Raw genomic sequence first — 16,579 nt, forward strand, 5'->3', positions numbered from 1 at the left:
CCGTCTATTTGAACAAAATATTTCCTGTAGCATGGACAGCCTCGAGAAGGTTGTCAGAGCAGCAAAAGGATCTAAGTGTCTATACTGATCCTCACTTAGAAATTGCTCTGCATGCCGGTTTTCTCCATCACGAGAGAAGATGGAAAACTGTTGGAAAAGATACATCTAAATAAATCAGCATTAGCTCTTGCCAAAGGAAACCATCAAAGGTAGGAAACATTAACTAGCACTTTCAATGACTAGTGTTTGCTAAGATGCAAGTCGTTTTGCAGTTTGAGAACTGTCTCTGTTTCAGTGCCACTTGCATTTGTCGGGAGCTGCTGGTTTGCAAAGGCAGGTTAATCATCGGTGCATTGTATCTGAACTCAACTGGGTGAGCTGACCTGGGCTTTTTGCTTTGAAACAGACATCATTAAAATATTACCAACAAGCATATAAATAGCAATGCAAACATTTTTAAGCTTAGTTTTTAGTCTTTTCTGTAGCCCAATTACAATGCTTTAGGTTCATTCAACTAATCTGTCTCCCACCCTCATCCTTTCCCTTTTTCAACAGCCTCTTCCCTCCAAAAGGAGATAAAGAGCTACTCTTATCTATAGTTATTATCCAAACTGTTCAAAACTCACAGCTCTTTAGATGTCAAGAAAAACTAGTACATATTAGAAGGAACTGGTTGCAGAATTTTACCCCATAAGTCATTTTTTTGGGGTTCTTGAGTAAGTGCAAGCAGTGGCATTTCTCAACAGCTTAAGCCTGCTATATTTTTAATTTTTTACCAAAGTAATAGATTCTGCAAACTATTTCTGAATAACACAAATGAGAAGCTCAAAATATGAGGGAAATTGGTTGATACAGAGGTAAAACTTATTACAGTAGATTTTTTTTTTCAATTGTGTGCTTTCTTTTATTGTAAGAATTCCTGTTGTATGCATGGAAATGGTCCCTGATAGCATTGCTGTGCAGTTTTGCCTGTGTGGGTTTGTGTGTGATAGAGGTCTAGTGTGTAATTAGACTCTGGGCTCATGGTTAGACTCCTGAAAGGTAGGTGAGCGATGTCCACTGCTTTTCATTATGCAAAAATGTAGTATCAGTTCATTGAAACTGCCATAATTAATTAATTACATTAGATTATTAATTAGTTTTGAATATCTCAATCAATTAAGATTGTTTTGCATCAAAGCAGTGGCTTCTGTATTTACCCTGTACCTAAGATACAAGCAGCATGCACTATGCCAGTTACAATGCCCTTCTGAGCACTGTGTTGCTGTGGTGATACATTATTATCTATCACTATTTGCCAGCATTTGAATATTTTGACAGTGTGAAACGTTGCACTTTTTGGACACCTTCAGTTCCTCATCATATTACTTTGCATAATTTCTCTCATTGCTGTTTCTCTTCTGATTCATGCCTCGGGCACACTGTGGTTGGCTAGACGGCTTCTCTGCTGTGCTCTGTAACACAGCCACGATCCAGCCACCAGCACGCAGCCTCCCTCCAGCTCTATCCTGTAACCATGACAGTGGTGTAGCAATAAGTGTACTTAGTGACAAGTGCCTGTGTTGATAAAGCATCTCCAGTATGCTCTGGCCCATGTGACAATGGTTCCACGTATCTGCTATTAGCAGGAGAGCTGCCTATGTGACTTACTTCTTGTATTTCTAAGTATTAAAGCAACACCTTCCTACTCCCAGGAAGTACTATTAATGTCAATTCTGTAGATGACAGTAGCATTTCTGGTCACAGCTAAATCTGGGGATCCAAAATATCAGCCCTTATTCAGGCACATAATGAGAGACAGCTTCTGTCCTCAGAAGTTTGCATCCTTGCGTCCTCGATCACCACAACCGACATGAGAAGAGCTGTGCTGGCTTCATTTGGTAAATCATCCTGCCTCTCCAGGGCTGTTCAGTGTTGGTTGCGGCTTCATTCTTCCTGTCTGAAATGGGTGGGCGAAATCCACAGCTGCAAAGTTGAAAAGGAAGGGGAATATGTCTGCAAGTCATCTTTCTCCTTCTTTGCTCTCTCTCCCCTATCAAGGGATGGCAGAAGTGAGAGCCAGCTGCAGCTTGTCTTGGCCCATAAGTGGATTTGAAGGAGTGGGAGAGGAAAGTTGAAAAGAAATGAAGGAGGTTGTTGAGCAAATGGAAAACAGAAGGCTCTTCCAGTCTCAGTGGGTGGCAAGAAAAAAATGCAAAGCTAAGTAGAAAAAGACAAAAGATCACTCATTGCATAACAAAAGCAACTGAGTGAAAAATTAGTGATTTTTAGGCATGGTTGACCTTTTTGGTTCACAAGATCATATACCAAGTTCTGTTGGCCTTTCTCAGCTTTTGCTTGACTGCGGCAGAGATGAAACCGCTCCTGAGTCAGAACTTGTTTGCTGGTGTCACAGAGTGAGATTAGAGTTATAACAGTGTTTAGCTCTTTCTATTCTTTTTCTTAATTATTCCCTTTAGTATTTATTTTTATTATTATTAACCACCCCCCCACACACACCCAAGCATTAGGAACTTATACTTTAGAACATCCAGTATATAGTAAGTTACTATGATTCTGAGATATATGTCCCTGTTGGTACATTCAATTCTGCATTTTATACCTGGAAGAATAAAACGTATGTGGGAGGCAGTAAAAATGACTCAAATGTGGGTGGGAATTCTCAAGGCTCTGCAAAGTACAGGGGGATGAGCCAGAACCAAGACAATATGAAATAGTCATACATGTGAGAGTGCTAGAGCTGTAAGTAATGCTGCAGATGTATGTGCTGAACAATTCAAATGACTGTTTATTGGCATCTAATGGGAAGATAAATGAATCCAATAAGGAGAATAAAAGGAGAAGAATTCTTTCAAAACATTACACAACATTTATACTTGTGTAAACCCCATTGAAAACAGTGCACATGCCTTGGCACACTGTTGAAGTGACTCAGTGGTGAGTCAGGTGCACTGTGACTAAGAGAATTAGTAAGAGTTTTCCTCCACATTTCTTTTTGTCTCGTGGCTGTCACATTTTTTTTCTCCTCAGCACTGTTGTATAATATAAGCAATTGATATTTTGCTGAATATCTCTGCTTTGTTAATGTTGCCTCTCCCTTCATACCCAGTAGATGACATGACAGCTTTTTACTAATGTAACCATTACTGTATGCACCTGTTACTGTTTAAAGTTTCAGGTTCATCTGTAGAATATGCAAAGCTCTGACTTTGCTATAAATGTGAATGGAGATTTTATCTGGTTATTCCTAAAGCTGGCAACCAAGCACAGCAATATACTGCGAGCAGCAGTGGTTATCTGATTTTCTGAACATCATCACACTTATTTGAAAAAAAAACATAGACTCCAGTTTACAGAGACAGTATAGTCCACATACTGTGCCATTATGATCACATGCAATAGCAGAGGTATTAGGGTGTGACTGCTGAACAACACTTGGTACGGTGCTGTGCGCCCTCTCCCCGGTACTCTTGAGATAAAAACAGAACGACAATAATAAGCAATAAAATAAGTCCTGATTTCAGCCTGGTAGGTGGAATACCTAGGTAGGAATATTTTCTGGGCTGCTTCTGTGCTGTTAGGTTGGGCAGTAATTAAATAATAACTAGTATATTTCTGGGAGCAGGAAGTAGAAATTCAGCACAGCTAAAGTCAGGGAACTGCATTTACTTACAGAAATTACAAATTTGCCTCCATAAATCAATGCAATGGCTGGTTGGGTTCATTAACATTGAAAAGCTGTATCTCATTTAAAAATTTAATTGAATTTCATGAAAAATCTGGAGTTCCTTTTTATAGCTGTATTTCATCATCAGTTTCCTGTACATTTCTACCACCTGAGGAGAAAAAAAAAAAGTTCATTCACATTACAGTTTAATTCCCCAGTAAAAACAGTCATTTTAGGAATGAACGAGGAAGTATAAACAAGATGAATTAAATATCAATTAAAGGAGTTTAGCTTTTTAATTTGCATGTTCTGTAAAAATTCTCAGTGAAGGTAGATACTCCTTAATGCTGAACTTAAAATAATAGATAATGATCTTCTTTACTGAGTATTATGATGTTGCTTTTCTCCCCAGTTCTACTGATATGAATCCATGGAGATAAGCTTCCTGATGCAAAGGTGTTGTTTGTTGGTATTTTTGTGCTTTACTCTGTTTACCTTTACTTGAACAGGTGTCTTTTTGGTGATGACCCAACTCTGTAGTAGATTTGTACCATGGAAAAAGACTGTAATGAAGAATCCTTCATATGAGTTTTTGGTGACTTTGTGGTTCACACAACTACAACATGTGTCAGCATAACAGCAGGTTCTGTATTTTGCAGGCTGATTTCCATTGTCTTTGTCCAGAATAGGGTGCAGTCAGGACCTCATTTGAAGATCGTAGAGTATGAGGATGACAGGATTCGGACCTATCTCAGTAGATGAGACTGCTGCAGTCTAACATTTTTTTTCCACTTACATGAGCTCTTTACTCCCAGTAGTAAAAGAGGTGAGATACTATTGTGCACTTTGATGATGAGATAGATTTTGTTGTTGTTGTTTAAAAGGAGGAATTTTACTGAATAATTCATTATCAGGACAGCAACCAAGTAGTTACAAGTTTAATTATTTTTCTAATTAAATAATGAGTAAAATAGAGTCTACTTTCTACTTCTTTTCTACTTTTCTACTAGTCTAGTTTTAAAATAGAGTCTACTTTCTGTCTTCCCTTACAGACAAGTTTACTAAATCAATAATTCAGTGAGATAGTATGTACTTGTGCTTCACTTGAGAGTGAGTTGTCAGAAATCTTGAGTCTTCTTTCTGGGACTTAGTTCACACTTTGAGCTCTGGGCCACTCTGGTTTAGTCCCTCAAGTGTCAATCCACAAGCAGCTATTGCTCATCACCTGCAGTAAAACAGTGACATCTGTCACACTTCCAACAATGGCATGAGAGGCCAGAATAGCAATGTCATTGTGATAGTTCCAATTACTGTACATACATTCTTTTATATATTTTACCACCTCATCAATTATCGCAGCCATTGCAGAGGTTTTCACTGAGCTGTCTATGATAATGTAATATCTTTTCCCTGAGTGATGACAGCTAATTTAGAACCCAACTTTTAGTAGTTTAGGTTGTTCTTCCTGGTACAAATTATATCGTATGTTTTCCAGGCATGATGTTCATGCTGTTCTCGGTTCCCTACAGGCTCTAGGATTACTCTCTTTATTGTCTTCAAATTGTGCTTTAAATTACGCAATTCACACTTATCACATAAAATTCATTTTTTTTCCTAGTTCAGTCCCTCAAGGTATGGGAAATAAGTAAATGCAGTTGTATACACTTTATGCTTTTTTTTTTTTTTTTTTTTTTTTTTTTTTCAGAGACTTCTACTCCTGCTCCTAGGGAAACTTGGGTTTTCTTGTTGATGTGCTGTGGGACAGACAGTAATTGCAGTGTCCCTCATGCTTCGAGTAGAGAGTGTGGATAGTTGTTAGTGGTCTTTATCCAGTGTGAGAACATTTCTTATGTTGATGTCATCCAGAAAATTGTTCCCACTGCACAGAAGTGAATTATCATAGGATGTATTCCCTCATACCTAAGAAGAATGAAGTAATTCATAACACTTTTTTTTTTTTTTTCTCAGAGTTTCAGAACTGTTTTGATTCCATCTTTAAATTGCACACCAACACTTTGACTCAGTGATTGTGGAAAGCTGGTATAGCCACTTGAAAGGAAATTAAATTGTTGGTAACTAAATTGTTGGTTTGAAGAAGTCTCAGTTGCAAATTAATCTTTAAATTGATCTTCATAATAATACTTCCTTCACATCTGAATGCCTGGGTGCAAAGACCAGGTGCAGTCTTGAAGGAAATGTAGGATACTGAGAAGGGACTCAAATGGTTAAATGGTTACAGTAAATAGGGTTACATCAGGCTAGTGGCCAGTCACGAATGGGGTTTTCCAGGGCTCCATTTTAGGGCCAGTTCTCTTCAATGTTTTTATAAATGATTGGATGCAGGACTCAAATGCATATTAAATAAGTTGTGGACCATACTAAATTGGGAGGAGCTGTGGACTCCCTCAAGGGTAGAGAAGCCCTGCAGAGAGATCTTGACAAATTAGAGATCTGGGCAGTCAACAACCACATGAAGAGACAAGTGACAAGACAAGTAACAAGAGAAAGTTCTGGATTCTCCACCTGGGAAGGGGCAACCCTTGATATATATACAGACTGGGGAATGAGAGGATGGAGAGCAGTCCCCCAGATCTGGGAGCTTTGGTTGATGGTAAGTTAAGCATAAATCAGCAGTGTGCCCTGGCAGCCAGAAGGGCCGACCATACCCTGGGGTGTATCAGGCACTGCCAGCCAGTCGAGGGAAGAGATTGTCCCACTCTGCCTTGTGCTGGTGCGGCCTCAACTCAAGTACTATGTGAAGTTTGGGGCACCACTGCATAAAGACACAAAACTGTTAGAAAGTGTCCAAAGGAGGGCTACAAAGATGGTGAAGGGTCTAGAGGAGAAGGGTATGATGAGAGGCTGAGGCCCCTTGGTTTGTTCAGCCCAGAGCAGAGCAGGCTGAGGGGAGGCCTCATGGCGGCCTGCAGCTCCCTCACAAGGGGAGTGGAGTGGCAGGTGCTGAGCTCTGCTCTCTGGGGACAGCAACAGGACCCAAGGGCATGGCATGGAGCTGGGACAAGGGAGGGTCAGGCTGGCTGTTAGGGAAAGGTTCTTCACCCAGAGGGTGGTTGGGCACTGGCTCCCCAGGGCAGTGGTTATGGTACCTGCTGGAGTTCAAGTGTTTGGACAATGTTCTCAGACATTCGGGCTGAGTTTTGTGTGGTTCTGTGCCAGAGCCTGGAGTTGGGCACAATGATTCTTGGAAGTCCCTTCCAACTGGGGATATTCTATGATTCTATGATAATCTACCACTTGAACAATAAGAGATCTCTCAGAGATTGTTGTTGCTTCATCTGTGCTGTGTGGGTGTGTAGATATTTTATTAAACAGGCAACACTGGGGCAACAATCTGTCAAACTGATCTTTCAAGCTGTGCAAAGAAGAAACTATATGATTATTTTAGCTGCATTAAACTTCCTCATATCAATATAACCAAGAAAATAAAAAAATAACAAGGCCATCAATACAACTAAATTGAAAACATAAAACAGTTACTGTCCTAAGCTTATAAAATTTCTGGGTTTTGCTGGAACCAATTGCTCAACCGTGAGATGAAGCATCTGAAATAGCCTGAAGAGGGACACCAATGAAAGCCTTTTTGGCACGTACCCAAATGAGGTTATGGTTTTCATTCAGACCCAACACACCCAGGTCCCATGGTCTAAATGCAATTCATGGTATCTAATGAATCTAATTGTATAAACCTATTAAGGAATATTATTAGTTAATTCCTGCATGAAGTTTGTAACCTCAGGTTTAGTTATCACCTCTCATTTAGAAAGATGGTGTGATGTTTTAAACATTTAGTGATAAGGATTCTGGCAATTCTTGTGTTATGTGGTTTGGTTAGAAGAAGGGTATAATAAATTTAATAAAGGGGGAAGCAAAAAACAGTGTCAGCACTAAGAGTTATACGAAAAATTTGAGTATGTCCTATTTTAATTCATAGGTAATTATACAAAATCAACTGGAATTATTCAGATGTGAGCATCAGCAAATGGATCACTGCACCTTTCTTCCCTTATTTTTCTGTTGTATTTTTCATAAAAAGAGGTCTCTGTGACATTCTACAGCTAGTCAGTATTACTTTCTATACAGATTGAATGAAAACAATGTATTTGGTTATCTAGTTATATTTAGGGAAATATATTTTATTCTGTGATGCATCCAAGTTATATGAGAATGTATTCTGACAGTTTATTTTAGCAAAGTAGTAATTGAACTCCCTTAGGTAGTGTTAGCCTGGGAATTATATCAGCTGTGCCAAAGCAATTGAATTATTGAGGCTATACATTGCATTAGCAATGCTTGTGCGATATGAATCTTCCAGGGGAAATTATATTTCTTTCCAGCTTGATATTATAAATTTGAGTTCATCTGGTGATAGTTAAATACCCTTCTGTGGTTAAACACCAGCATTCATGCAAGCAATTTTAAACCTCTGAGGTTTAAACCCAATACTGATACTTAATGGCATGATAACTTAAGGTGTTGACATAGTAAATAGTGTTCAACTTCCATTCCTTATGTTGCAGAAATCACTCAGCAGTTTGCACAAATGATACCATAAAAAAGAAAAGCTGTTTTCAAAATGGTAACTCTGATGTGATGCGTTGCTCTTCCTTGTTGATGGTTTCAAAAATAGGAACAAGTTTTCAGGTGTGCATGAACTTTACATTGGTTAAGTTTGATCAAGTTGATCTAGTGGAAGGTGTTCCTGCCCATGGCAGGAGGCCTGGAACTAGATGATCTTTAAGACCCCTTCCAACTCAAACCATTCTATGATTCTGTGGTTCTATGAAGTAGAAACAAGACTTTTTAACCTAAATTATGCTCCCATATTTCAAATAGCAAGTGGCAAAATAGCCTCTAGACCTACATAATGTTCTTCAGCATAAAAACCTCTGGAGGCTTTGACATTCATTTAGTGAAAAAGATTGACAAGCCATCTCTGTAGTAATAGTGTAAAATTTCTAGCTTAACAGAAGGTACAGTGCTTTGAGAGCATATTTAGATGGTGAAGATAGTGGGACAGTACTAGTAATTTGTTAAACGTACACAGAATTCTAGTAGCCCTTTCAACCTCCTCCAGGTTAACAGGCAATAGTCTAAATTTGCATATTTTTACTTCATTGATAACTTCTGTTGGAGTCAGACTCAGTTTTAGAATTACTTGGTTTCCTGTGGTGTTTTTTTGTTTGTTTATTTCTTTTTTTTTGTTTGTTTGTTTGTTTGTTTGTTGTTTTTCATAATGGAATCCACGTTGACCTCAAACCCAAAACCATGAGCCATTCTGAATAATGCAGGGTCAAAGAGGACAAGATCTGGCTTTTGTTTCCATAGGGGTTTTGAAGAGCAAGGGCTGCTTGGAGCATATGCAAGAGCTGGCTTTGGGTTGTTGAACCTAACAGGAAACTGTTATATGTAGAGACCACATGAGTTGTGGGTGAGAACTGTGCATAGAGGGTTGTATACCTGAAAGGAGGGTGTAGTAGGGACAAAGTGAGGCTATTTTTAGTGGTATCTGATGCTAGGACAAGAGGCAATGGGCACAAACAGGAACACAAGATGTTCCCTCTAAACATCAGAAAGTATTCACTGTACAGGTGACCGAGCACTGGCATGAGGTGCCCACAGAGTTTGTGGAGTCTCCCTGTTTGGAGATATTCAAAAGCTACCTGGACACAGGCCTGAGCAACCTGCTCTTGGTGACCATGCTTAAACATGGGAGCTAGACCAGTTGACCTTCAGAGGTCTCTTCCAACCTAAACCATTCTGTTGTCATGTGTATGTGTACACACATACACATAGGGAGAATGTTTCACAGTTCATTTTTTTATTTCTGTTTTGTGAGTGTCATCTGAAAGATGGTATGGGGGGTATGTTTGGGGAGATGGGAAAGCAAGGGATATCATTTGCCCACTTTGCTTACTTGGAAGAGCACAACTCCCTGGATGCTATTTTTGTCACTGGCTCATACTGGCTCATTGCCTTGGGTTGCTGCTGTCCTTGCCAACAGGAACCAGAGCTAACAAGGTTGCCAACAGTTGACCATAGAACTGAATTTTGGCCAAAAAGTTAACAAAGCTACCAAGCTTTTTTTTGGCAAAAAAGTTACCAAGCTACCAAGAAGTGTGCTGCATAAATCTCTTGTTCCTGTTTTTTTTTTTTCTTTTTTTTTCTTTTTTCTTTCTTTTGTTCTATGTCTCCTCTTGAAAAACACACTGAAGTGAGTGGTGAAACAGTTGAAATTAATGGGGTTATAAAATAACTGGAAATTGAAACTTATGAAAATTGATGACCTACTAAACTTTTCTAAGCAATTTTCTGTTCTCATTCCAATAAATGAAAATAGTGGTATTAAATTACAAAGATTACTTGGCAAAGCTCCTGGTTTTTCTGTGTGAGGAAGTTAGTGCATAGTATCTGGAAGTGTAAGCTCTGAACTCACAGTGCTATTGCCCAGCCACACACATCCCTCATGGATCAACTTCAGTAACTGTTACCTGCAAGACACTTTACTTTCAAAGCAGATACAAACATTCCTTGCACAAGATGGTTCTTGATAAGCATTAAGAGTTTATGTGTAGGGAGTTTATGAGGAGCATACAGTGAATTGCAAACCCATGCTCAATCCATGACCTCCCACCTGCCTTGTGCAGGTAAATCCTAAGCTACCTTGCATTTGGTGCACAGTATGATTATTCACTGGAAAAAGTGTTCTCTATATTGAAGTGTTTCTGTTTCATAAAGTCACAAACCTAACTAGTGCATGTTAACTTTTATTTATTTTTATTTATTTATTTATTTTAGGGAAAACCACAATTTCATTTTATGAAGTGTCTGTAACCAAAAATCAAAAATAAGCATTGAGACTTTAGAACACTGTTGAACTAATTAACTCTATTAACTAATTTACTGTAATTACACATTCTAGATTGTGAAGAAAGCCCTTCTCATAATGAAGCTACAAAACTGGTCAGTATACTTACTCAATTGTACATTTTTTTTCCCAAACAGGCGGGAGAAAAACATTATCACCCAACTTGCGCACGATGTGTCAGGTGCAGTCAGATGTTTGCAGAAGGAGAAGAAATGTATCTTCAAGGTAAAAAACAAACAAACAAACAAAAAAAAAAACAAGCAAGCAAACAACAACAACAAAAACAAACAAACAAAAAACCAGTTACATTAGGCAGCATGCTCACATGGCTGAGCTGTATTGTGCATATTCTTCATAGCTACCAAAGAAAGTGGAGAACGCAATATGTAGGCTAAGGAAAAGCAAAAGCAACAGCAGGAAAACTTACTTATTCTTATTCACTGTTACTTCTCTCTTGATTTGAATCACAGGTCAAGTGGCAATCACAGGAAGAATGAGCAGTAGCATGTTGTTTTTTTTCATGCAGATGGAAGTGCTTGACAGTGAAGATTATGAACCTTTCCATTTACTAGAAAATGTGACTTTTCTGCAGTGATGACTTCCACGTGAAAGTTAACATACATGCAGGACAGTAGGTTTCCTAAAGCTACCATTGAAGATGTAACACCAATTCTGCACCCACTGTTCATTTACATACAAGGAGAAAGTGTATAGAACCTTACCTGAATTCTTAGTCAGGCCTGATTACCCTCTGAGAATGGTGATGATGATGCCATGGATCTGAAGCCTATACCAGACAGTGCCTGTACTGGAGACAGCCAGGAGCTTGCACAGAAGAAATTCAGTGTTTCTTGTCAGGGAATTTGAGTGGTAATAGGAAAGACTTGGTCTGTAATTTATTCAATAATAATAATAATAATAATAATAAACATAGATATAAGCTAAAATCTGCATTTCAGATGTAGCAAATTTTGGCTGTACTAAATTGATCAAAGAGAAAAGCTGTGTACACAGTTAAATAGAGGGTCAGTCACCAGAGAAAATAAAGGCTTTTGCCTGCATTTTTGACTGGGCCTATGTTTTCGAAACAAAATAGAGAAGAGAAGCTCAGTAGGATGTGGGAACTGCAAGGTTGGTGTATTATTCCAAAATCACATCCTTGCCCATTGCATTACAACTTATGCAATTGTCCACAGTTTTCTAGAAGTGTACTTAGAAATCATTCTTTAAGCTGGAAAAGTTTGACTTTAAAACGAAACAGTGGTCTCAGTAAGATCCAATTATAATTTAGTATGTTATTCAAAATGACAATTTTATTGTCACTTTGGTTTACAACAAGAACTATCTCGTTAAAGGACATAATGATCCTTGTCTGTGCTCATGCATTTTCTCTCAGGAGCCAGAAAATGCTGTGGTTTTTCCAATTGCAAAGTAGCTTAGCAATGCTAAAATCCCCTGGGAAATCAATACTTTTAAAAAAAGATACCAAACTGCAGATTTGTTTCTGGATTTCAAACCATCTGAAATTGCCTTGCAGTGAATCTTTTTAAGTTTAGTTTGTTGTAAGGATGGATATTAATTTCTGTCCAGATTTACAGTTCAATAGCTAAAAAACTATGCTCTTGTCCTACTAACTTAGACCCATCTTATTCGCTTTATTTCCTGATACATGAAACATTCCTACCAACTTGTTATCATACACTTTATTACTTCATGTAAAAAGGAGTTTCCATTAGAAACTTAAATGAAAAACTTAACTTTGTTAAGTGTTAACTTTGTGAAAGATCTGTGATTAGTTATTTGAACTGCCTGACCTGATGAGTTAGATAATTTAAAAAATCCTAGGGGTTTATAACATGTTCTTTGTCCTCTTAATAAACACACGTAAAGTTCCCTTAAGAACTTTAAGCATGTTCCTTAGCAGAAATTGAGTCTTCAGTAGATCCAGCAGATGACTTTTGGGTGAAATGACTTTATGTTCTATATGAAAAGTTCCCTAGCCTATTTCATGTGACCACAGACAGGAGTAAGTAATTCAAAAAAGTTGATCTAATTACTATTTAGAACCACTTGGAAGATTTACATCAAATTATGTGGCATTTGAGACAAACTCTTTCAGTTGGTGAGCTCAGACCCATTCATAATTGGAGCATAAATTAGCATTGAATTTGAAGGTGCTATAAAACCATTTCTTAGTGGTTCAGTCCCTAGAAAACTTCAGTAACTTATTAAACTTAATTTATCCAGTCTGGACTTGCAGATAATCTTTTACTGCTTGAGTCTGGGTTCATCTGGATTATTCTTGTGAATTTAATTCTGATGATCTCCATCTGTCTTCTGGGAAATAGACTTTCTGTTTCTATCTTGTTTCCAAAATCTACTGGTGAAACTGCTATCAAACTATCTGCTGGAAAATTATCAAACTGCTGTGAAAACAAAGCATTTCCTATAAATCCTCTTGGTGCTCTCCACCCAGTCTAAACACTAAACCTTTATAACAGAAATTCTCAACTTCCCAGTTACTCAGAAAGAACTTGTAGTGCACTGATATTATTTATATGTGTGGAGAAATGCTTTAGCTTGTGTCTTGTCCTATGTCAGCCTGACATAAACATAACAATTCCTTTTTGCTATTAAAATTTGAATGTAATTCTTTATTTTAAATATGTACACATATTCCACTCCTCTGAACATTGAACACAATGAGTACTGAATGTTATGTTGAACTCTTAAAAGATTTTTTTTTTGTTTCTGACAAATTCAAAACCATTAAGTTTCTTTTTCACACTTCTGTTGACTTACATCTCTGGAGTTTGTAGTCCTCTATTCAACACATATATGCAGTATAGAATTGATTCATTTGTGTATTTTCTGTTTCTTGAGGGTGCATATTCCCCTAAATTAAATAAGTTCTTTAATATTTAATTTATATGACACAAACACATAGTGCAAGGTCAGTACAATGAAGAATTTAGGAAAAAAAAAAAAAATAAAAAGACCAGATTTTCAGCTAGTTTTAAATGCCACAGTGACATTCCATTCCATCACTAGGTTCTCCTTAATATGACCTGGGCCAACCTATTACAAGAATAGAGAACAGGAAATTCTGAGTACGTATAAGGAAATACAAAATTACCATGAGAGTGGAAAATGTTGTCCAGAAGTACTGTGGATCTCCATCCTTGGAGATGGTCAGAACCCAACTGGGCACAGCCCTGAGCTGCTTTCTGAAATGTGACTTGCTGTGAACAGGAGGTCAGGCTGGAGGAGTTCCAGAGATCCCATATAATGCCTCTTAGGACACAGGTTTTGATGTTAATTTCACTTATTGAAGTCCATGTAGCTTTCTAAAATGCACCAAGTCTTTAAAATGGATGTGGCCAGTTTTACTGATACTGAGCTGTTGTCAGTTTTTAGCTTTGAAACTATCCACAAAGTTGTGATGGCAGTCAAATCAGTTAGCATGCTGTATTTTATAAAAGCCTCTTATTTGATAACTGAATTAAGCAAAACTTTAAACTTACTCTCCAGGTACATCCATCTGGCATCCAGTTTGTAGACAGGCTGCCAAGGCTGAAGAAAAAAACAAGGTAAAAATACCTTATTTTTACATTTTTATCCCTATCCTTTTTTTTTTTTTTTTTTTTTTGAGTAGATGTAGAGGAAAAGATTTGGATTTTTTATTAAAATTAGTGAATTTTAAACTTTAATGACAGAAATCTAGTTGGTTAAAGTAATGTTTTTTATTCTGCTTTTACTAGTGATTAAAGGAGAATCCTGACTTAAGAGTTTTTATATATATATATAAGCTGAATAGGAAAAAATATGAAAATATAAAGAAATAAAGTTATTTTTTAACTTGTCTGATTATGATATAATCAGTGCATGACCTTTTCTCTTTTTATGTGGCTCTGCATTTAAAAGATCAGAGGAGTTTCACTTAATTTGTTTTTACCAAAAAAAAAAAAAAGTACCAATTCTCCTTGGAATTTCTTTTTTATTGTTTGTAGAATGTTGGCAAGCCAGCCACAACTTAATTTAATCTCTGGCTTGAAGTACCTCCTTAAGTTGGATGATTTGTGCATCTGTCTGTGTGCAAAGGGAAGAGGGGGTTGTTCTGGCAACTTTAATAATTACAAGGTTAGCAGATGAATAAGCTGCCCTTAGGAAATGAAGAATTAATCTGTAGCTGGGGAAATGATCTCTCTGAAGTGGTGGGACTGAGATGCAGCTATCTCGTTTAATGCAGAGGCCAACTGTGGAGCTTTTCAGTTCTGCTTTTCTCTGATGCTCCAAGTGGTATCCTTGGTATCCTGTTCAAAAAAGCCTTGCTTTGATTCATGAAGGGTTGGACACAAGTCACATGGGACAAGTCAGAACAGGAGGCAGCAACTATAAAAAGAGTGTTTACGAATCTGGTGTGGTAGCAAGTGCAACTTTGACTAAATTACAGTTTTGAAAAGATCTTTTTTGGGCCTTACCCTGAAGGATCTTGGCTGTAGTTTTTGTACCCATGTGTTAGGAAGTGATTGCTCTGGTATTCTGTGGCAGGCTCTGAATACCAAGTAAGTAGTGTTTCAGTATTAAAAAAAAAAAAAAAAAAGTGTATTGTCAAAATATTTCAGTTTAATGAGTGCTGCTGATTCAGTCTAATAGCATTACACAGCTTCTATTATCAGGCTTCCTAAGGATATTATTCTGACTGAGTAACTGAAATTGCAGGACTGAAACCCAATGTACTTTATTGAAAGCGTAGTAGTCCTTTTTTTGTCTCCTTCAAAGACAAACACTGGATACTATTGTACTGGGTTCATACTGGCGGTCTCTACCCCACCAAGGAGAAGAAAGTATGCTTGTAATATATTTAATATATTGTGTAGAGGCTGACACATGTCATTCATGACACATCTCACCTGAGTGCTGGGAGTCTGCCCCTTCCGCAGCAGAGAAAGATAACTGAATCTGAAAGTCAGTGGGAGGCTTGCCTAAGTACAAATAAAAAACAGAATGAAACTCAGATAATTTTTCCAAGCCTAGTCATTTTTCCTTTTCTTTGGGGTTTTCCTGTTTTTTGTTGGTTTTTTTTTTTGTTGTTGTTGTTGTTCTTTTTTTTCCCTCATTATATTCATTAATTAAACAAACAAACAAACAAGAAAGAAGAAAGGATGCTTTTTCAAATTGAGTAGTAAGGGACTTTTCAGCATATCTAGTAAAGCTGGGAATAGGATATACTGGTTGAGCAATCTTCTGGTCAATCTGTGAAGAGTATTGTTTTTAAAAAGTCATCTCTCTATGTATTTATACCAGTATAAGCACAGTATGTAACTAAAGTAGGTAAAAAAGGTAGGAAGAGTAAGTAGCAGCACACTACAAAACTTTGGAGATGGAGTGGAAGGGATGAAGAAGTGAAAAATTGTGACAGCAAAAAGAAAAATTTGGGGAGTATGAGTAAACAGAAGAGATAAAGCTGGTAGTGGCAGAAGAAGTCAAAGTTCATCAAAGTGATGAAGAATATATAGATATATAGATATCTTTGTATGATTTATAGAATTTTTACTTTTAGCCATTCTTTCTTGCTACTTCATAATTAAAGAGTTTTCTGTTCCATGTGAAAACATTTAATGATTACAAATAATGTTTCGCCCCTATCTGTAAATGCTATGTTATGAAGTGATCATTGTTTCTCTACTTGGTAAGAGATTGCTGTGTTACACATTCGTTTTATGGTTCTCTGTCAACAAATTGAATAATATGGGCATTTCCTCAGGTTGTGTTAGTACCTGCCATACAGACACTTCTGAGATAAGGTATATTCACATATTGCTTCTAAAAGCTAGCAAATATTTCAAGAAAAGACAAGTAGTAGGAAGGGTGCTACCTTGACCTGACAGCTTAATACTGCTAAAAGGTTTTGAGCAATTGTAACCTCCAGATAAGAATTGTCTGCATTTGGTGAAATAGGAAATCACAGTCATTCTTAACAAATGGCAAAATTCGTACTTCTTCCAATCAGGGCCAGTTTTCTC

At 37.4% G+C, this 16,579-nt stretch overlaps 1 protein-coding gene across 14 annotated transcripts in view; it reads left to right on the top strand.

Moving 5' to 3' along the window:
* The window catches only part of ABLIM2 (actin binding LIM protein family member 2), a 139,348-nt gene that overhangs the window by 73,630 nt on the left and 49,139 nt on the right, over positions 1-16,579 (top strand). For 13 of the 14 annotated variants that reach the window (XM_068679801.1, XM_068679803.1, XM_068679806.1 and 10 more), the window contains exons 7-8: positions 10,691-10,778; positions 14,085-14,143. In XM_068679801.1, coding sequence (XP_068535902.1) covers positions 10,691-10,778; positions 14,085-14,143 — 147 coding nt within the window. Of the gene's footprint in view, positions 1-58; positions 210-10,690; positions 10,779-14,084; positions 14,144-16,579 lie in introns of those variants that run through there. The other variant, XM_068679815.1, reaches the window with a different exon arrangement.

This window comes from Anas acuta, chromosome 4 (assembly GCF_963932015.1).
Source record: "Anas acuta chromosome 4, bAnaAcu1.1, whole genome shotgun sequence".
NCBI lineage: Eukaryota > Metazoa > Chordata > Aves > Anseriformes > Anatidae > Anas > Anas acuta.